The sequence below is a fragment of the Ciconia boyciana genome, chromosome 19, assembly GCF_034638445.1.
Source record: "Ciconia boyciana chromosome 19, ASM3463844v1, whole genome shotgun sequence".
Classification (NCBI taxonomy): domain Eukaryota; kingdom Metazoa; phylum Chordata; class Aves; order Ciconiiformes; family Ciconiidae; genus Ciconia; species Ciconia boyciana.
In genome coordinates this window covers 3,241,284-3,263,481 of record NC_132952.1, presented here as the reverse complement: position 1 = coordinate 3,263,481, position 22,198 = coordinate 3,241,284, and the positions used below count along the sequence as shown (strand labels likewise).

General features: G+C 36.5%; 1 protein-coding gene across 5 annotated transcripts in view; it reads left to right on the top strand.

Annotated features, from left to right (window-relative positions):
• Nucleotides 1–22,198, top strand: part of VPS13D (vacuolar protein sorting 13 homolog D) — a 111,430-nt gene that overhangs the window by 40,966 nt on the left and 48,266 nt on the right. For 2 of the 5 annotated variants that reach the window (XM_072884143.1, XM_072884142.1), the window contains exons 39-60: nt 994–1,116; nt 4,226–4,355; nt 4,701–4,853; nt 5,486–5,621; nt 6,637–6,684; nt 7,451–7,601; nt 8,247–8,457; nt 9,603–9,850; nt 10,518–10,709; nt 11,322–11,448; nt 12,390–12,532; nt 13,376–13,506; nt 13,757–13,932; nt 14,062–14,185; nt 15,032–15,267; nt 16,025–16,133; nt 16,766–16,926; nt 17,283–17,391; nt 19,306–19,485; nt 19,750–19,866; nt 20,860–21,009; nt 21,970–22,119. In XM_072884143.1, coding sequence (XP_072740244.1) covers nt 994–1,116; nt 4,226–4,355; nt 4,701–4,853; nt 5,486–5,621; nt 6,637–6,684; nt 7,451–7,601; nt 8,247–8,457; nt 9,603–9,850; nt 10,518–10,709; nt 11,322–11,448; nt 12,390–12,532; nt 13,376–13,506; nt 13,757–13,932; nt 14,062–14,185; nt 15,032–15,267; nt 16,025–16,133; nt 16,766–16,926; nt 17,283–17,391; nt 19,306–19,485; nt 19,750–19,866; nt 20,860–21,009; nt 21,970–22,119 — 3,305 coding nt within the window. The remainder of the gene's footprint in view (nt 1–993; nt 1,117–4,225; nt 4,356–4,700; nt 4,854–5,485; nt 5,622–6,636; nt 6,685–7,450; nt 7,602–8,246; nt 8,458–9,602; nt 9,851–10,517; nt 10,710–11,321; nt 11,449–12,389; nt 12,533–13,375; nt 13,507–13,756; nt 13,933–14,061; nt 14,186–15,031; nt 15,268–16,024; nt 16,134–16,765; nt 16,927–17,282; nt 17,392–19,305; nt 19,486–19,749; nt 19,867–20,859; nt 21,010–21,969; nt 22,120–22,198) is intronic. The other 3 variants (XM_072884145.1, XM_072884144.1, XM_072884146.1) reach the window with 2 other exon arrangements.

Sequence of the window (22,198 nt, the reverse complement as noted above, 5' to 3'; positions counted from 1 at the left end):
TTCTATCAGATTCATATGTTTGATATGTTCATATGTTCAAATTCATATGTTCAATACTTAAAATTTATTTTTGATCAGAAACAGGCTTTCATCTAAAGCTTTCCATACTTTACAGTACTTTAAAATATTTTGATAAACTCGTCATGTTTCAATACATTGACAGGTATAGTGGGGAGCTACCCATTTCAGTTCTGCAGTCTCTGAAAACCTGAGCTATCAATTCCCACCTCAGGAAATCAAAATATTTGTTCATCATTAACTCAAACTTCATATAAGCTTCTGTGTTGTAAGACTATGATTGTGTGCATTTCCCAGAAATATTGTTGCTTATTCTGTATACAAATCTGAATAATTTGAGGGTCATAATAAAAAAATGTAAATGGCTGAGCTTGCAAATGTAACAGAAGAGCCTTTCTTGTTCCTTGAATATTCATTCCTTTCTCCCACAAGGCCTGTGGGGCTGGCAGAAAGAGGAAGCAAGGTGGGAGGCAAAGATGCAAATCAGTGGTTCCTAAGAGTTCCCATGATGCTTTTTAACTGGTGATAACAAGTAGTAAGGCTAGTTTATGATTAATACTGTGCCAGACGACTCTGTTCGTGTCTTGATATTTATGCGGGAATGTGCATGTACCTCTTAAAAAGAAAAACAAATTAGAAACTCCTTCTAACATGAAAAAATTTAAGGTTAATTGCCTCCTCAGGGAGAGCTCTTACATTGCCATGGGAGTATCTTAAGAACATGGAATTCCACTGAAAGTTTAAAAAAAAAAAAAAAATCTTAAGAATATAAAAAAATTTTGTTTTGAAGACAATGCTGTGATTTCATGACCTGTTGTCTTTAACTTATGTAAGAGGCTCGTAGAAAAAGCAGTGAAGTAAAACTTTTGCCATTGAAGTGGAGTAACTTTAATGTTATGATTTTAACATACTTTTCAATTACTTAGTTTACTGCCACCCTGGAGACATTTACTGTCTATGCTTATATTCCTCTAGAACAATACACATGTACCAAACAGTCATGGATGGAAGATTACTGTAAACAGGACAAAGAAGTGAATGTAATCAGTTCAGAAGACTGGACGGGTTCTTCAGTGGATCCACCAGGTTTTGGGCAGAGTATGATACTCATTAATCACACTTTATTTGAAACAGTTTGACGTACACAGTCATCTGTCTAATGTACTACAAACATAAGTATTTGGTCTTCATAGCATACAATGAATTGTTAGAGATATTTGGCAAAAAAGACAAAAATGCTATTTTCTGTTCAATTCTTTAAACAAAAACCTTCCTGGCTACTTAGCTTTGAGTGAGAACTTTGCACTGCTAGGTCTGCTTTCTTTTTTTTGTCATACTTTCTCAGTTAATAAGTGACTGTTCTGGCAAAGATTAAATAAGAGTATTGAGTTTAGGGTGTGTGCAGTTCAGAGGTGATCTTTTTCTTTCTGTACTCCCTAAGACCTAAATGACTGAGTTGCTGGAAAAAATGCTGTTATATTTGTGAAACAATTCTCTAAGTAATAGCCCTTGATATGTGGCAGGTCTTTTCAGCTTCTTTTCTCCCAGTGTTAGTTCTGGAAGAAATTTGAGCAATTCAAATGCCAACTTAGTGTAAGCAAATGGGTAGAGACTCATACACAGATTGCATGATGCCAGCTGTCTGTCTGTCCTGATGCATGATGGGGAAGAGTCTACCTGTACTTGTGTGTTTTTTCTTACCTGCTAACTTTGTCTTTCCTGTCTGCCAGGCCTTCCTCTTGTCTACCTTAGAACTAGGAGTACAGCCAGTTTGACTAACCTAGAGCATCAAATCTATGCTAGAGGTACTGTATAGCAGAGAGAGACAAAAAGGTTTTCTTCTTCTTTGGAAGGGTCTTTTACAATAAGTACTGTGTTGTATGTGTTACTTGCTGGTAGATTGGCCTCTATATTTAAACAAACAAAAAACCCAAACTCAAATGACATAACAGCTACTTTGCTTTTAAGCTGCTTAACTTAGTATTTCATCCTGTCTTTCTCTTGTGTTCCTCTCTGGGTCCTTCAGGAAAGAAAGGAGAAGTATAACTAATCCTATGTAGGAAGACTGTCTTTTTGAGGAAGGTTATATGAATTGTTGACTATTCAGTGTCCCTTTTCTAGAGAGACGGTATACTATGATTAAAAATAGTGTAATAAAATCACAAGATTTTTATATTCTAAAAATATCCAACAGTATATGTTTGATATACATACTTATGCTTGAATGCAGCATGTCCATTTAGCTACTTAAAACTTTAAGATGCCTTCAGAAGGAACAATCTGTTTTCAGTAAGCCTTAGGAAGTAAGGCATTCCTCATAAATATCCTGTTAATTTGTTTATTTTGTATTTGACAGTACAGTCTTTGGGCAAAACAATTAAGATATTTTTTTTTTAAGATTTGTGACATTATGGAAGACAAAACAGCACACTTGATAAATATGTTGCCCCTGTAGAAAAGTTGCTGAATGGGAGGAGAGAAAGCTTTCTATAAATCGACATCTGTGGCCCATTCAAACTGCCTGTTAGAAACATTTTCTCTGAGTGGTTGCAGACAGTTCATAGATTAAAAAAAAACAACCCACCAAAAACCCCCAGAAAATGATAGAACAATTTATTTTTCTGAGGTATTTTTCAGGAAGGTTTTTTTTGTGTGTGGAAAAAACCAAACAAACAACAAAACCTCTTAATATGTATTGCTTGGCTTTTAGTGGGTGTTGCAGTTAAATGACTAAACGAATTATGAAAAAAACCTCCTTGTAATGGTAAACTTTATTTTCAGGCAGTAGTCCCAAAACACAACTTTTACCTTATGTTTTCTTTTGAAAAGCAGGCCATAGTCCCAAAAATTCTTTTTTAAAAGTCTCAAAAAATAAATTGGCAATCGATTAAATGCCAGAGTAAAAGTTTATTTGGCTTCTGGTCTGTAATTTTGTAGAACCTGAGCTAGCCAAAAAATTGTATAAAGTCAAGCTCAACACTAAAAAGATTGTTTTATTTGCAGTTGGCAAAAATCAGAGTTTTCATTTTCAAGAATTTCATCTTCTTGCAATTTAATTGGAAAGAACTTTCTCTGTAAGCTTTAGAGGGATCAGATTTATGTCTCCAGTGACAACGTAAGGTATATAGGAATTTGTTGTCATTGATTTGGAAGAAAGTTGTATGTGATCATCAATAACTCCTTCAAAAACTTACCTACCCACCCCACGCTATCCCTTCTTGCCTCTGTAAACCTCTGCTTAAGTTATTCTTAGACACATGTAGTAGTGGGAAGAACGGGTCTCAGAACATGAAGTACTTTAACTTGATATCAGTCAGCCTTTGGAGTGACTGCAGATAAATTCTGTGCAGTAGATTTCACTTCTGTCTTAACTTTTCTTTAAGCAGCTGATTTATTGTGTGTGCCTTCTTTCTACTTCTCTCATACAAAAAGATGTATGTGTTTAGGGAGCAGCCATTTATCTTCCTTTTTAAGTAGTTACTGGAATTTGACAGGGGTTTTTTTTTCTGTCCAAACACAGTAAGTATTTTCACAGGTATGATGTACTGCAGTATGGAAGACGAGAGTATCACTTGTGTGCTTGTTAGTAATGCATACTTGCAAAAAGTCAGACATGGTAGGTGAAGTTTCTTGTTCTGGGGCTTTGCTGTCCCAGCTTTTTAACAAAACCAGATTGCCTTTGTTTGCATTGAAATTATTTTATTTTTTTTTACTAGGCTTTCTCTTGTATAGGAAAATATTTCTACTTGTTCAGTCTTTGAGGATAAAAGTCCCATTTAAAGAGGGTACCGGATAATCCTGTATTCATCATGTTAAACAGAGCATAAATCTTAATTATAAGTGAATATGTGTTTAATACTTTATGAGCATTTGGAAGTACATGAAAAGTTACTGATTACTGGGTTTTTAGTTAGGTTTTCTACATGTTAGTTATAACTGGAGGCATAGTATTTTGTAAGACTTGGTATGAAGAAACAAAAGAACATGAAGATTAAGCCCAGTTCCTGGGGGGCTTGATGTAGGGGAAGACTTTCTGTTTGCTTTGTACCATTTCTATAATAGTTACTAAATTTTTAAATGTTTTTAGTAATCTGTTATCCTGTTTCTTTGATCCGTTTCTCTTTAGTTAGTGCAGGTTGTGGTTCTCCAGCCATTGTGTCTCATTCTACATTAGCATCTGATGAATGCTTCTCTCATAAGCATTTAGGCAAATCTTTATTCTGTTTTATAGCTGAAATGAAGACTCCGAAACGTAGGCAGCCGTTTGTCCCATTTGCTCTAAGAAATCATACTGGATGCACTCTGTGGTTTGCTACCCTAACTACAACACCTACCCGGTAAGAAGCTGTTGTGGGATCACTTTGACAATATTTGTCTGGCTTCTCTAACATGCCAGCCAAACCCTATCGTTTTCAGTGCTTTTGTTTTCTTGCAGAGAAACATAGGCAACTCCCAGACTTTCTTAGTTAAGAGCCTTTTCTTTGACAGCGAGATAGTTGTACTACTAAGAAAAAGATTATTTTTTTTCAAGAGACCTAAGAGAATTTGAAAACCAGTCAGATACATTCATGATGTATATGTGTTTACTGCAGGACTTCTGTAGACTGAGACAGATGAAAAAGCACTTGTTACTTGAAGTAGTTATTTTGTCGTTCTGTAAAATGATGTGATTCTCTTTACAGGGCTGCACTGTCTCACAGTGGGAGTCCAGGTGTTGTTCCTGAGGAAAACGGGACATTGCTGGATGATGCCCATAATGTCAGTGAATGGCAAGAAGTGATCACCGGGGAAGAGATTCCATTTGAATTTGAAGCCAGAGGAAAACTCAGACACAGGTGAAGGGACCAGGCTGTGAGATGTGTTTTGACACAGTCATATGTGGAACACATAGGATCATAGTTGTGAGGACACTAGCAGATATTAAATAGAAAGTGGATATTTTCTTAAATCTCCTGTTAATGTTTTGTTTTTAAATATTTAAAACTCATGTATAGAGTGAAATTACCAGTTGTCTAGTAAACAGAATATATTGCTACTGGTGGCAGCCGTTCCTAGATGTGAGTTAGATCATTATGAGCTTTTAGAAAGACTCGGGGGCCTCAATTACAAATCGTATGTCCTTTATTCTAAAGGACTGCGGGGTGGGGGGTGCGTTGGTTGTTGAGCATAAGCGTTATCAAGATTAAGAACTAGAAGAACTTGTTAACAAATACATAGCATGCTTTTATTTTTGCTTGTATGACATAGTTGTACTTCTGTATGTTCATTAGGGAAAGTGGAACAATTGAACAGATGTAAAATAAGGTCTGTCTTTATCCATGAAATGGAAAAACTCTTGAGACTTTTTTTTAAATGCTTCAGTGAGATTCTTTATTCAGAATCCAGAGGATGTTCTTGGTTTGAACTGTTTGGCATTTACACTGTATAATAATGCTTAATAGTAATTTAACTTTATCTAACCTGGTAGGCACACACATGATCTAAGAATTCATCAGTTGCAAGTGAGAGTAAATGGCTGGGAAGAAGTCAGTCCAGTATCTGTAGACAAAGTTGGAACGTTCTTCCGATATGCTGCACCAGATAAGAACTCATCCTCTTCTACTGTAAGTTCTGATTTGGAGTGTTAGTTTTAATAGAATGTGTAATTTGAGAGTAATGATGTCTCCAAGATTTTGATCTCAAAGCAGCTGTTGTTGTCTGATTGTCATCTTTCCAGTTAGCTTGGATTGGTAGAGTTTGGAGATGCTGGGAGATGCTGCCTAACTGGCAGTTTTATGCATAACAAAAACACAGACTAGTCAGCAGTTAGTCTGTGCTTAGCAGTCAGAGCTTCCAATGACAGAACTAATATATTAGTGACAGTGTCGTGGACTCATGGAGATTGAGCTTTAAATCAGTACAGCATTTCAGCAGCTACTTTTATTTCTTCTATTGCAGGAATGCTTTTCATGTGTTTAATTTACTTAAAATAAACCACACTGGCAATTTCCTGTAAGTCTAGAGATTGTTGAAATACGTAGCTGCTTAGACAAAATATACTTGTCATGAAGGAAGAATGCAATTCTAATAATCAGCAGGCTGGCTGTTGAGGCTTAATAATAAAAATGATCTTGTGGATTTCAAAACTAGTTAAGTTTTGAGAGTAGCTACTGAAAATTGTTGAGCACTGGAGAAACTGGAAGTTGAGAACTTTTTGGTATAAAATAGGATTATAATTTTATTTCATGATACTACTGACAAGAGCCAGTAGTCTGTTATTTGAATCGTTTCTGATGTTTTCATATTGAAGCATAAAAAGCATAATCTCTCTCTCTAACTTGATTCTTGAAGGAAAAGGATGCAAATTAATGAGAATTGCTGTTCAGGAATATCTTCTGTAGCTTTTTAAATTTTTTTTCAACAAACCTTCTTCCTTCAGCTTTGTTTCTTTTTAAAGCAGTATTACAACAGGTTTTGCTGATATAGTTCTGACATGTTTTCCAAGCTGTATTGAAGATCAGAAACACAAAGGGATTAAAGTATTTAGTTTATTCTTCTGTAGTAATGTTCCGTATTACAACTGAGAGTAATATCTTAAAAGTTGAACAATTTTAACTTTCTTGTTTACTTTTCTCCCAGCTTGGAAGCCCAATAAGTAGAACAAATATAATACATCCACAAGTCTACGTGAGTATATATTTCCATTTTTTTGAGAGCTACTTAAATAAGACTAGCATAATTCTACAAGTGAACTGGCTTTTCCATCCTTCTAGAGCCTTTTCAATAGAAAGGAAACAAAAGTCAAGCAAACAAAACGAACTTGCAAATCAGAACAAGTATTTAACATGACTTACCATTCCTCACCCCTGTAAATGGTTGTTTGAAGAATGGGTCTTAAATTGCAGTGTGTGAATTCCAGCATGTGAGCCCATATAAAATGTGGTTTTCAGGATCGAAGTGGCAATGACTTAGTGTAATGTAGGGGATAAAACACCACAGTAGAAGGGCAGCTAAGAGTGAAGAAAGTACGAATATTTTAAGAAAGTTACACCTTATTTTTCAGTTTTGACAGATAGGAATGATGAGTGACTTAATTATATGAGGCTTGGAATTCAAACTCCATTAATTTATAAAATAATGTAATAGTGAGGTAGCGTATAAAGTGTTCTTTTAGGGTCTGTGTTGCTCTTATTTGAACTTGCATCATTTTTAAAAAGATAATGGAGTTAGTAGTATTTAGAATTGCTTTTTCATAGTTAATTTTATTGTGTTTTGAGGAGGGGGTACAGGATTATAAATCATTATTATGAAACTATATATACCTTAGGTGTTCCACGTGGTTGGACTCAGTTGACAAGTTTTTACTCCAGCAGTTACTGTTTCAAAATTGAGGTGTCCCTCTTCTAGGTATAATCATTACCTGAGCTTTTTAATGCTTTTAAATATCTTCCAGTTTTCTTCATTGCCTCCAGTTCGTGTGGTATTTGAAGTTACCATGGAAGGTAGCGCTCGGAAAGTGATAACAGTGCGCTCAGCCTTGATTGTGAAGAACAAGCTAGAAACACCAATGGAACTAAGACTAGATAGTCCTTCTGCCCCTGACAGTAAGTATATTCCTTCCATACTATGGGGAATCTTTAGCTTCCTCCCTGAGAAGATTCACCACTGCCTCTGATGTTGACAACAAAGTATACCTCCCTGGAAGGGAAATGGCTAATCTAATGGCTAAGAAGAAAATGATCAGCAGGGTAAGCTAGAGAACCTAGTAGGATTTTTCCTTATTGTTCAGGTAAACAGGGAAAGCTGAGACTCTGTAAAGACTGAATCTTATTTCTGTACGTAGCATGTTGTACCTTTTAGCAGTAGTCTAGAAAGGTTCAGGTGTTAGCATGCAAAGGTGCAGTCTAGAAATGTAGTGATATGCTGATAATGTACCCAAAATGTAATGAATGAAGTCTTTTTGAAATAAGCATTTTCACTAAAGCCTCCAAGGAAAAAGAATTTGAATTCCAGCAAGTTGTTAGTCTGTTTCCAGTTTCAGATTTGCACACCTAAATTTGTCTACTGCCAGATTGTTAACAGGGCTTAAAACAACAGGTTGGTGTTTGAAACTTACATAAAGTAGCTAGTGTTTTATGTTAAAACGGAACATGTTTCTTCAAAAATTTGAGACTTGCTATTTGAAAATTTTATGCTTTTCAGTAAAGGGGCCTGTTTTGATATATGTGTATTTTCTTATCTGGTTGCAGAACCTGTAGTTCTTCCAGCAGTTATGCCAGGAGATTCCTTTGCTGTTCCATTACATCTTACATCTTGGCGTTTGCAAGCCAGGCCAAAAGGAATAGGAGTCTTTTTTTGTAAGACTCCAATTCATTGGACTAATGTTCAGAAGACAGCAGAAGTATGCAGCAGCAAGCGAGAGTGTCATTCAATGGAGTCTGAAAATAGCCGATTTTTCAGGTAATTAAGACCTAATTATTTCTTTGTAAGCTGTGTTACCTTTTTCTGATAAATGAGATACTGTGAAAGTGAATAACAGGAAAGAAAATACTTAGAGAGATGAAAGCTTCTGCAGTTAATGGGATGTTTTGTTTGGTCTGTTGAATAATGAGAAAGCATTGAAGCATAACTGCTGTATTTTTGCTGGGCTCCTTGAAGCCCCTTTGACAGGGCCTGTTAGCAAATGTCTGAGAATACAAAGTAGGCACACTATTAATATTTATTGTAAAAAAGAAAAGGTAAGAAAATAGAATGTGGACTTAACGTTAAATTATCTAGTCTGTCTCACTGAGAATAAGGAGTGCTTTGCCATAGTGTGTTCACAAATACTTATTCTTTGTCCTGAATGTCCTGTACTCTGTTCTAAGCCCAAAAATGTCGCTGCATAGTGAGGGCTTAATGGAATTTTGAATTTACCTGATAGTGATGGATTTAGGGATGCTGTGAATTTAGGAAATACTAGGATAGACATTATGGAAGTTGTTTCAGGAAATGACCTTTGCATACTATATAGTTACTGCTCTGTGTCAGTTCCATAGTTCATTTCTTAATATGCTGTTTTTGAATGTATCACAGGGAGGAAAATTAACAAATTATTTAAAATGAAGGTTTACTGACTCATTTTTTTACCTTAAATAATGAAAAACTGAAGTATCAGGTGGCCAAAGCAAGGATATATCTGCTGGGAAGAAGGACATGTTCGGCATTTATGTTTAAGAACATGATTATAGTTTACTTTAATAGTGAAAATCTCATTTTAGTAATAGTTGATAAGATGTTTCTGTGAGTTTATGGAAGTTGTTTTTAAAGTTGGTAATCTGTAAAAGCAATTTTCTGTTAGGTCTCTGAACAGATGAGTTTTCTTGAGTGACTAAATTAATTCTTTGCTTAAAATCAGGAAACTCCTGTTGTCTTAATGTTAGGCATAAATACAAAATACCTTACAGTCGAACTCTAAAGTGATTATGTGGAGAACAATTCTAAATGCTGTTTTTGCTATCAGTCCTGAAGTTACAGCATGTTGTGGGATTTAGTGCAATACACAAAGGCTGGGTTCAGTTACTCCATCGAGTTCATTGACTTCTCATATATGTCTGCCTTCACAGGTTTTGTGTGGCTATAAAGAAAGAAAATTATCCGGATTACATGCCTTCCAACATATTTTCTGACAGTGCTAAACAGATTTTCAGACAGCCTGGGCATACTATTTATCTCTTGCCAACGGTGGTAATCTGTAACTTGCTACCTTGTGAACTTGAGTTCTATGTTAAAGGAATGCCAATTAATGGGACCTTAAAACCTGGCAAAGAGGCAGCATTGCACACAGCTGATACATCTCAGAACATTGAGCTTGGTAAGGTTCTTTTTCAGATACCACTTTTTGATCCTCCTGGAGGAGTACCTCAATATAACTGTTGCTTGTACAAGGAACTATGGTGCAATAATAGAAAAATTAAAAAACTGAAAACATTTATATGATTATTTCATCGGGTTGCAGGGTTTCTTATCATTAATAACCAAGTGCACGCGTCCAAAAAATATACTAGTATTGCCATCATTCCCCCAAATCTGTCAGCTGTCTTGCTCTGTTCCTTATTTAGCTCTTTTCTTATTTTCCTGAGAGTGGAAACTGGAGAGAGCAGTGATAAAGAAGGGAATAGATCAGATAAGTTCCCAACGATGTTTTGGGTGGTGTTGCTGTTTTCTTTCTGACAGAAAAAGTTGGTGTTGAGAGTACGTATGGAATTATTAAACACTGGCTGGACTTCTGGTGCCTAAGGCAGTAATTGGCCCTAAGCAGGGTTCTTTACAGAACTTTTTTTGCTGCTTGTGACTTAAATTGAGGCATTTCTTCATGAGGTCAGAGGTTACTACACTGGGCAGATGTAAAAGTTAATCTGGGTAAGCTATATGAAATATTCAGAAAGATCAAGCCATATGAAACACCAGCCTGTATACTTATCAGAAACTAATGTTTCTGTGTAGGTGATGTTTGGTTCTGTTTTCTTTTATTTTCGTAGGGGTATTGCTAGAAAACTTCCCAGTCTGCAAGGAGCTGTTGATTCCTCCTGGGACACAAAACTATATGGTGCGAATGCGATTGTATGATGTCAACAAACGACTGCTAAATTTGACCATAAGGATTGTATGTCGTGCTGAAGGTTCTCTAAAAATACTAATTTCAGCACCGTATTGGTTAATCAACAAAACAGGTAAGTTTACAGTATTTTCTTTCATAGCTGTAATAATGAACTAGGAAATAAGATTTCATGCAGTGTTTTGATTTGCTTTCTAGCCAAATAGTGCTTTTAAACACTGCTTAAGAGGAATGAAAGTTGCAGGATTTCTTTTTTTTTTTTTTTTTACAGTGCCAGCAGCTGTTGTTTGATGAAAGTTAGAGCAGATAACTTAGACATTTTAGTTGCTATATTGCAGATTTTCAAACAGGAGCTATTGTACCTCTCAATAAGCCAACATAGGTTGGATCACTGTTAAAATTGTGGTTTTCAAAGACTGAAATGTCTTGAGAAAGCAACAGGTCTAAATTGCAGTTATTCTGTGTTAACATCCATTGGCACTTTCAGAGCTACAAGAACTCCTTTTCTGCATGGACCAGACTCCATGGCTTGCAGCTGTTAATAGGTCTAGCCGTTAAACAGGTTAGACGGAAAATGAGAGGGAGAATGCCTGCAGACTAGTGGCTAATATTACAACTGAAATATTTTAGGTTGTTCCTTAATTTGAAGTAGTTTTTACCACTCTTTACCATAATTTGTGCAAAGGTGAAGTGTAGTTTGACACTCAGTTTTTGTATTTACTTAAAGGATTACCACTTATCTTCAGACAAGATAATGCAAGAACAGATGCTGCAGGTCAGTTTGAAGAGCATGAGCTTGCCAGAAGCCTCAGCCCACTTCTGTTCTGTTATGCTGATAAAGAACAGCCAAACCTGTAAGTAATACCACAAGAAGAGCAGACAAGGAGGAACCTTACAAAGTATTAAAGTAATTAGCAGAAGATTGGGTGCTTATATACTAGTATGAATATCAGATAGGAAAAGTCTTTCCCTATTAAGATGACCTGTTAAGTTACTAACTTTCTAAATACTAAAATAAGCATACTGGACCTTTAGACATTTCCTACTGAAAGCTCCTTGGTTGGTTAATTCTGTTGTGTCTGCAGGGTGCTTTGGTTTTATTTTACATGTTTTGAACTCATGCTTCTTTTGTAAGAAAATCAAAAACCTTTTTGAAGAGACGTACTGAGTTGTATAAATTACTTTGTTACCACTAAAAAAAACCACTCCAAACCCCTAATTCTAAACTCTGAATGTTAATAGAGAAGTAGTAGCAGTCACTTAGTAGGAAGTCCACATGCAGCAGGCCTATTGTGATTCTGATCTAAAAGGAAATGGCAGGATTTTGGAAAGGAAACTTTTCAGCTACTTTAACTGGCATCATGGAGAGAACTTGCTTTTTCCATGAAAATAAGAAAAAAGAACATGCTTTAAAGTAAATTTATCTGAAACGTTCTGGGATTTTTGCTCAAATGGACAACAGTTAAACTTATCAGAAAAACTTATTCCAAATTTTTTTTTCTTTTTCTTTCAAAGAAAAAAGACACATAAATGTTGTTGTGGTTAATCAGTCTGAAAATTACCCAGCCTTTTACAAGAAATGGTCACTGAATCTTGACCAGTATGTTAAAAGAGCTTATGGTAGAAATGCAGAATGAATTACTCAAGAAGAGATTTATCATGGCTTCTAATGCTTTTATATTAAAACACAGGTGTTGTTTTTGTGTCTGGGTATGTGTTTGATCATCAGCATCATGTTGATATCTGATCCTTCATTTAAATGAGTAAATCTTTTGTGTTTTCTTCTTACCCTTAGTTGTACAATGCGGGTTGGAAAAGGAATCCATCCTGAAGGTATGCCTGGCTGGTGCCAGGGTTTCTCCCTGGATGGTGGTAGTGGTGTCAGAGCCCTTAAAGTGATCCAACATGGGAACCGGCCAGGCCTCATTTATAACATTGGTATGTGTTGATAGGAACATTTGAGAACTATCGTAGAACTTGGTAAGATGTGATGTCAGTGACACCAGAAACAAAACAATTACAGCAGGGAAACATAGATTGTTAAAGGGTTTTGGGGGTCCAGAGAAAATTATTAAACAAAAAATAGTGTTCTAAGTATTTTTATGTCTTTATTTTGAACTTCAGTAGCTTAAAAATCAGTTTTCAGTTATTTTTGTTTTTACATATCATTGAGTGTTAATAACTGCATTTACAAACTGTTCTTTCTGTTCCTGTGTCTTTATTCCCCCTGTATGTTACTTCCAAGTACATTTGAAATCCCACCGCATTACTGTCTTTGATTGAGTGTCTATATACTGTAACCGTTCAGCCATGTGCTACTTCTGTGGTTTTTGCTTTGTGGTGCCTCCGTAGGCTGATTGGAGGAGTGCAACTTCTGTCTTCCTTGTGCTCCTAGTGTACATGAAGTACAATTTCCTTGGAAGCTTTTAGTTTTTAATTAAATGACAGTTTGGAAGTTGATTTTTGAGGAATTTTTCATATATTTAGAAGTAGAATAATGACTTGCATTGATTTACTTGTGATTGGAAATAGTGTGGGGTTTTTTTATCTTCAGTGCTTATGATCTCTAAATTGTACTTGAGTAACAGAGGGTAACAGATGGCATAAAATTATGTTTACTGTTTAAAATAACGTTTCAAAATATGGCAGTGGTATGGCAAAAACAGCGCATCTTAGGAACCCAAGAAAAAGAACTTTTGTTATGTGAAATATATTGTGGCAGATGTCTTTTGTTTTCTCTTGTAAATAATAGCTTTATGTTTTATTTGTTTTTATTACTAGGTATTGATGTTAAAAAAGGCAGAGGCCGTTACATTGATACATGCATGGTAACATTTGCGCCCCGGTACCTATTAGACAATAAATCAACCTACAAGCTTGCCTTTGTTCAGCGGGAATTTGCCAGAGGTCGGGTAAGATGCTTCCTTTTTGTTACTTGTTATTACAATACCTGTAGTTAGTCACAGCATCCTTCTAACCAAAAAGAACACAAACATTATACTGGAAAGTATTGTTGGCTGGTTATGAGGATCTTTCTCATTATTCTAATACCAGCATTCACCTAACAGAATAATTGCTGTGTTCATATTTGAGAGGTATATAGATTAATACTGTATTTTTTTAATACCTGTAGGATATGTATTTACCAATTTCTATTACTAGGGAACATCCAATCCTGATGGCTATATCTCCACACTTCCTGGTTCCAGCGTCGTGTTCCACTGGCCACGTAACGATTATGATCAACTGTTATGTGTGAGACTAATGGATGTCCCAAACTGCATCTGGTCTGGGGGCTTTGAGGTCAACAAAAACAACTCGTTCCATATTAATATGAGGTAGCTATTATAGATAAATCTTCTGTAGCATACTTCAATTTTTTAATAGAAGCAGCTGTTTAACACTTATGACTGCAGGTAATGCAGATCAGAAGCCTACCTCTCTTGCACTTGTTTCTTCTTGTTCAGGGACACCCTGGGAAAATGTTACTTTTTAAGAGTAGAAATTACTCTTCAAGGAGCCACATATCGCATTGCGTTCAGTGACACAGATCAGTTACCACCACCTTTCCGCATAGACAATTTTTCCAAGGTAAAAGAGCAAAAAATAACTTTTTTTTGCTTTTATTTTTTTTAGTAAGAAAAGAGAAGTACAAGTTCTTTTATATTTGTTACAAGAGGGAGCTGACTAGCTTGCGTAATGAAATAAAATGGAAGTGTGTGTAGCAAGAGGTATTTGTATATAATAACTGCAATTTTCTGAAGTTTAAGTAAAAATTGGTAGTACTCAACTACTTCATCTTGTTCAAATAATAATGCTGACACTGTGGCTTTCATGAGTGCATTGTAAGTCTTACAAGGAAGAGCATTATTACTGATGAGAAATTTGTGCTAGGGTGATAGTTTGTAATCTGTTCTGTGTTATTTTCAGCACTTGAACAACCTGTAAAAAGAATTTGGGCTACTGCTGCCACGTGCTTTCTCTCTGTCTTTGGGCTTCCGTGTCAGTGATTATAAAAATTGGAGAATTTACTTTGCGTATTTTACAGTAACTTACTGACTGTCTTGTGATCAAAGCAGGAGACAGAGCTCTTAATAGTTATTGGTTCTAATTCTGTATTTTGGTACTGAACTGTTAAAACTGGGCAAGTCTCTTAATTTTGATTAGGAGGGTTTGAGATGCTACCATAGGACTAAAGACATTTTGAACCACGGATGACAGATAAAAGCAAAGATGACATTTCTCATCCCTTTGAGACTATTTTTAATTGAGGCTCGAATGGAAGAAAATGCATATGAAACTATTGCGGGGGGTAGGGGGGGGAAGTGAGCTGAACATGTTTCCGTGATCAACTCCTGAAAAATGAACAAATCAATAGCAAAAAATCTGATTAACAATTCCATTGTGAAACTAAATCCTCTTTCATAACTGTTACAGGTCCCAGTTGTTTTTAATCAGCACAGTGTTGTCGAGCCAAGACTATACACTGAAGTGAAGCCCATGACCTCTCTGGATTATGCATGGGATGAACCTATTCTACCACCCTTTATAATGCTGACAGTTAAAGGGGCAGGCTCCTCAGAAATCATCTGTAGCATGAATGACTTCCAAGATAGCAAGCAGCTTTACTATGAAAACTTCATTTATATTGCTGCTACATATACTTTCTCAGGGTAATTCTTTATATATTATGTGAAAATATTTTGAGTGTTCACGGTGTTCTTTAGGCTTTACGTTAATATTCTCTTAATGGTTGCTGTTTGAAAGTTTTTCAAATGCAGCTAAACTTGTGTCAACCTTGTAGCTAGCAGAAGAAATGCCAAAAGTCAGAAGTTGAGTCTGGCAGTCGGTAAGCTGTGTATCTTAGCTTGTTTGGTCGTTAGCTTTATAGATGCAGCTTGCCATTGTTTATTTTGTCACATAGTGAGAAAGATTTAGCATACGGCATGTGCTGTGACCCCACTGTCTGATCTTAGAAGAGCAGGGATGTTTAGGGTCACGTCTGGGGGCTTAATTTCATTTGGTAGATTAAGAACACTTGACTACAGGACATACCTATTTATGACATGCCTGTGAATTTTAAACTTGCACTAGTTTATATGCTGTTGAAAACAGCTACGGGAGGTTGATACATGCTTTGCTTTCCTCAATATAAGTTAGAAAACTTTCTTTGGAATTCATCTTATTTGCCTGTGAAGTTCCTAGTTGCAGTGAGAAATCAAAGCCCCTTTTAAGAATGTGCTCAAATTGACTTTTTACACTGGTAATTCCAAAAATAACAAGAGGGAGAAAACCCAATATAAATTTTTGTCTGATTGGCTATATTGGAAGCGTAAAGTTCCTGGATTGGATTTTGGTACAGATCTAATTCAGTCAACAGAGGAAACCGCTATTCTGAATAAACACGATGATGTTTTCTTGGTGTTCTAGTTTACAGGAGCCAGGTGTAAGACCCGTTGCTTCGAATAAGGATGCTGCATATGCAGAGCTTGTCCTTGATGTTTCTCCAAAGACTCAACGAGTTGTACTGAAAAAGAAGGTACCGAGACACATTTGATTTTATTAAAATGCTGTTGCTATGCGCTGAAGTAAAACCATGTGCTGGGAGAAGGAAGAAATAAAAACATTTTCATGGCAACTTTTAAAGGGTGGAGACATACTCCACTGAAAGCGACAGGTTATTGCAATTCAGGTTGCTTGAATTATGGTGGTGCTCCCATTATATGGGGATAAGGGTGACAGAAAAGAGAACTGGAATAAAAGTAGTAAGGAACATTGTAAATGCCTCTGAAACAACCAAGCGTGGTAGTTGTATGTTGGAGGTTCTAATGAAGTTACAAGGTAGGGCATGCTTCCTTTTTGGTTGCATTGTAAGCTAAGTCTTCTATTTCTGGAGCTCTTAAGAAATAGAAACTGTATTTAAATATTGTTGAGATTAAAAATAGCTTGTAAGTACAGCTCTGCATCTAACAATGCTAATGTAGGATGCATATTCATTGAATATCAGAGTTGAATTAGAAGTTTTTATACAAACTAGTTTCTAATTCGGGCCTCTGAAGTTACACAAGTCATTCCAAGAATTATAATTCAAAGCATCTGACAGCAAAACAGAACAGACATATTTGCTCTGTACTGCTGTGTTCATTTAAATGTTGAATTTTTATGCAACAGGAGCCAGGAAAACGATCCCAGCTTTGGAGAATGATGGGCACAGGAATGCTTTGCCATGAAGGTTCTTCAGTTCCTCATAACCCCCATAAACCTTCTCCTCGGTCTGTGGACTCTTGTATGATTTTAGATATTGCAGGTCTGGCAGCTGTCACGGATAACAGGTATTGCAAATACAATTTCTCAGGAAACTGATGTAGATTCTAACCATGTCTTTGAAAGCATACTTAACATGATATTCTCTGAATGAGGAAATAAATGATTCTGAAGGCATGTGGAAGAGCTAGATTTTATCTGTCTTTGTGAACAGACCTCATGGTCACTTTTGTGACTTGGAATTATTTTTAAAAGCATGGCTAATGTATTTTCAGCAGCAGATTGTTAAAAGAGCACTTCAGAAGTGAGATTAGGAAGATGAGCTTGAACAAAATTAGAGTAAGTGTTCGCTATTAGCACATCTCAAGAGTAAAACTGAGAAGCTGGAATCCTCTAAGTATTGGGTGGCATGCTTTCATTGCAGGTACGAGCCCCTGATGTTGAGAAAGCCTGATCGACGGCGCAGTACGACCCAGACCTGGAGTTTTCGTGATGGAAAGTTGACCTGTGGTATTCATGGACTTGTTGTCCAGGTCAGTACTGGTTATATGTTGAACTTGTTTTGACTGTTGCTAATATAGATGGCAGAGTCATTTGGGCTTAGTATGGAAGTGAGCTAAAAGCTTTGAGGCCAAAGTTCAGAATACAGAGGAAACCAGACTTGCACAAACAGCTTGTGTGGTTTAAATTCATGTTTGAATGTTCTTATCAATTTCAAATAATTAAACTACTAATTTGAAAGTAAATAATTAGAAAATTAATAGTACATCATTGTTGAAAATTAACAGTATAGTGATAAATAGGGCCTTGAGATATTCTCACACGTTGTGTCAATTAGTGTCACTGATGAAAGTCAAGATTTGTGTATGACCAGCGCTTCTCAGAATCAGGGTTCTAACATTTTAGTAGTAAGAATTTTAAAAGCCATTTGAACTGTTTGCTCTTTCTTTGCGTTCCAGGAAACTCTGGCCTGCAGACAGCTAACACTTGCAAACTATTTGATAATACTGCCTGCTGATGTTAGAATTTGTAGGCACAGAAACCTGGATTGCTTTTACAAATTCTAGAACTAAATGTCAAAAGAATTTTGATTATTTTTTTTTTAGTATTTCAGCCATATTTATCCATTGCTTACAACCAAATTTGAGTAAGTTATCCTGCATATTGTTGAAATAGCAGTATGTTTGTAATAAATAATTATTTCTAATGTTTTATTTTTAAAAATAAATTGTGCCAGCTATGTCAATGGTTATCAACCTCAATTCAGTGGAAAAAGTACCTCCATAGTGAATATGTTAGCTGTGTGATGAAAGTGAGTTATGCCCACAATGAATCTGGAATGGTTCTGTAAGGTACCGAATGATAATATCACTTTGAAAATCCTGCAAATAGGACAAATAGGACACCATCATGTTCTATTGGAGATATCTCCCCCGCCCCTGCCTTTTCTTGTTTCTAAATTCCTTGTAATGCTTCAGATATTTCTTCATTTTAAAACAGAACAGCAATGACAGAAAACCAGCATCTTGGTCATTTTGCTCACTCTGTAATAGCAGGATGGTCTGTGTCCTCTGTGAAACTAGAAATATCCTGCAGAAACCAATTTTGAAGTTTCAGATGCTTGTTCTGATGTAAGCGAAGAAGAAAAAGTATGGAAAATACTCCTAAGGCTTCACAATAACCTTTTAAGACTGTATTTGTGGTTCTGTTCTGATTAATTTTAAAGGAATGTAGTAGCCGTAGAAGAGGGTTCCAGCCTCCAGAATAGATACAGTAAGGACAGCAGCAATATAGTGTTCCTTTGCCACCTTTAATGCTATGTTTCAATTTTAATACCAAAAAACAGACCTAGAGAGAAATATTTTACTTAGTCCCATGATGTTGCATTGATCATTTTGTGATCAGATTACTGTAGTTTAGTTAAGTTACTACTTGTCAGTTTGAATCAACCAAAAAGCCCTGCGTTGCTGTTTTTAAGATGTTGACTCAGTAAGGGTTTACATTCCCATCTGCAGATCCAGAGTTCATCTTTTAAAAAGCTTTCTATCATTTTGAAAATATTTTCAGGAAGGACTTCCCATGTTCGATCATGATATGATAGCTTCAGTTTCTGAACATGCAGTGGGAATACTTAATTATTGATCTCAGCTGTTTCTTCTAGCTGCCAAGCAGATTAAACATGAGTTCCCAGAAGCTTTAGTAATATCAAGTAAAATGCTGCTGGACTGCTTTTCTTTTAGCTCTAAAGAGTAAGAAATGTGTTAATTTCCCTCACACCCAGACTACTCGGTCTGGGATGGAGTCTCGAATGACTTTCTTCTACTACTGACAGCTGTGTAAGGAGAAGAAAGTAAAATACGTTTCTAAATTAATGCATGTAAATAGTTAACTGAAGCCTTTACCTATCACTTTTTTTTTTTTTTCCTCACTCTTACTTCTTTCTCCAGGCAAAGGGAGGAATACTAGGTCTTCATGATGGAGCAGAAGTTGTTCTTGGTCCTGATACTTCACTTGAACTTTTGGGGCCAGTTCCACCTGAACAGCAGTTCATAAACCAGAAGATGAGGCCTGGGTCAGGAGTACTAGCTGTTAGAGTCATCCCAGATGGGCCAACTAGAGTTCTACAGGTGAAGGTCCTTCATTAACTAGAATCCAGTTTCATTATTTGCTTGTACTTGAAATACCTTTTTATGCATTGCATCTCTAAAGTCTTACAAAAAGTTAACTTTATAATGGCATGAAGGAGGAGGGGAATATCATAAGCCAGAAATAATTACAAAAAAAGTTTTCATTGTGCTTATTAAAAAAAAAAAAAAAATCTAAGGTAGGACAATATAGCTGTTATTTATAAATAGGAAAGTGATCATTGTAGTAATTTATTTGTTTATCAGATATCGGATTTTAACCAACGTAGAAATGATCGTTTATCCAGTGAAGGAGATGAACTTCCAGTTACAGAACAAGATCTACGCAAGTTAAAAAATCCAGATACAGAGCAGGAATTAGAAGTAAGATATTGCAACTATTTATTAACTATTTTATTTATCAGTTTCCTTTCTAGATTTTAGAAGGGAGGTCAGAGGGGTTGTTCTTTAGCTTTTCGCCATAGAATCACAGAATCGTTTAGGTTGGAAAAGACCTTTTAAGATCATCAAGTCCAACCGTTAACCTAGCACTGCCAAGTCCACCACTACACCATGTCCCTAAGCACCTCATCCAAACGGCTTTTAAATACCTCCAGGGATGGTGGCTCCACCACTTCCCTGGGCAGCCTGTTCCAATGCTTGACAACTCTTTCGGTGAAGAAATTTTTTCTAATATCCAACGTAAACCTCCCCTGGTGCAACTTGAGGCCATTTCTTCTTGTCCTATGACTTGGGAGAAGAGACTGACCCCCACCTCTCTACAGCCTCCTTTCAGGCAGTTGTAGAGAGCGATAAGGTCTCCCCTCAGCCTCCTTTTCTCCAGGCTGAACAACCCCAGGTCCCTCAGCCGCTCCCCATCAGCCTTGTGCTCCAGACCCTTCCCCAGCTCCGTTGCCCTTCTCTGGACACGCTCCAGCCCCTCAATGTCTCTCTTGGAGTGAGGGGCCCAACACTGAACACAGCATTTGAGGTGCAGCCTCATCAGTGCCGAGTACAGGGACACGGTCACTGCCCTGGTCCTGCTGGCCACGCTATGGCTGATACAAGCCAGGATGCCGTTGTCTTTCTTGGCCACCTGGGCACACTGCTGGCTCATATTCAGCTGGCTCATATTCAGCTTGTCACGAACTTGTAGATTTTCCTGCTAAATCTCCTCATTCTTATAAGTTGAGTTTATGTGTCTTAACACCTCTTTATTGGAAGACTAATCATCAATGAGCTGTTCAGCCTCTCTGGAGATGAGTCTAAAAAAGTAACTTCTTTGCGGAAGTATGTATTCAGTATCACAGGTATTTTTCAGTGTTGGTTTGTTAGTGTGTTGGGTTTTTTTTTTCTCTTCAAATGTTCTTTTTTCAGGTGCTTGTGAAACTGGAAGGTGGAATAGGATTGTCTTTGGTCAACAAAGTTCCTGAAGAGCTAGTATTTGCAAGCCTCACAAGAATTAATGTCCACTACACACAACTGTCAACAAGTCAGGTGCTGGAGCTCAGTGTGCAAGACATACAGGTATTTGCCATTTTGAAGCAAATTTATGTGCTTATGGGTTTTCTGCATTTTTTGTTGTCATAATAGGTTTGAAAAACATTTAGAGCTGTTACTGAGATTTCAATTCCTAAGTATCATAGAAGTTTCGATTAGCATCAATGTTTCCTTTTTTCATTGTTTTCTACTTAGTAACAGTTGAGACAATGATATATTATATATCATGCCATTGATTTCTATTAGGCAAGTGAGAATCTTCTTTATTTTGCTTCTCCCTTCCTGGTTGTTGGTTCTTTGTCATTACATAACAAAAAAGCAGACATTGAAAGCAGGAGTCCTAATGCTGGTAGTACCGCAGCGTTCTAAATCATAGAATCGTAGACAAGTAAGACAAATATAAACCTCTCGTTTTTTTCCAACTAGATTTTGTTTGTGACTTTGCAGAGTTTTGGCTTTACCTTTGTTTTCAGTTCAGTCTTTGAAATTCAGAATTCACAAGTTAAACTGAAGACCGTAAAGACTGTTTTTATTCTACTAAAAAACTCCTCTAAATTACTAGAATTCTGTTCCCAATATGTAGGATTTCCTTGGAAGGGGAATTGTGGGTAGTGATGTAGATTACATGAGATAAATGGATACTTAAATGCATCAGGCAAACTTCAGTGCAGGGGTAGCTTAACTCTGCTGTTGTTTAATATTTTTGGCTGTGTTTTTTGAAAAAGGAAAAAAAATCACAGAGAACATAGCAATTTTGTTATAGGTTTTGTTTGTTGGTAGCTATAACCATTTTTTTAATGGAGGACATTTCTGAGTATTTTTTTGGTGTGGTCTCAGTGGTGATCAATAACCAAGTATATTCAGTATCTCCCTGGCTCAGGGACCATGTATTTCTGAAAGATTTTAAGTCCTCATTTAAAGAGGATCAATTTTGCTGTTTATTGTCACCTGTTCAGATTTTTTTTGTCTGTCTTGTCCACTCTGTAGGTGGACAACCAGCTTATTGGCACCACACAGCCTTTTATGCTCTTTCTGACGCCTAAGATGAGTGAAAATGAACCCATGGAGACTGGTCCTGCTGTGCAAGTAAATGCAATGAAATTTCCCAGTAAAAATGCACTGACTGATATATACAAGGTAAACCATAATCTTTTGATTGTGCCATGCAGGTGTTACTCTGTTTAAATGACCCTTCCTGTTCCTAATTTTTACTAAT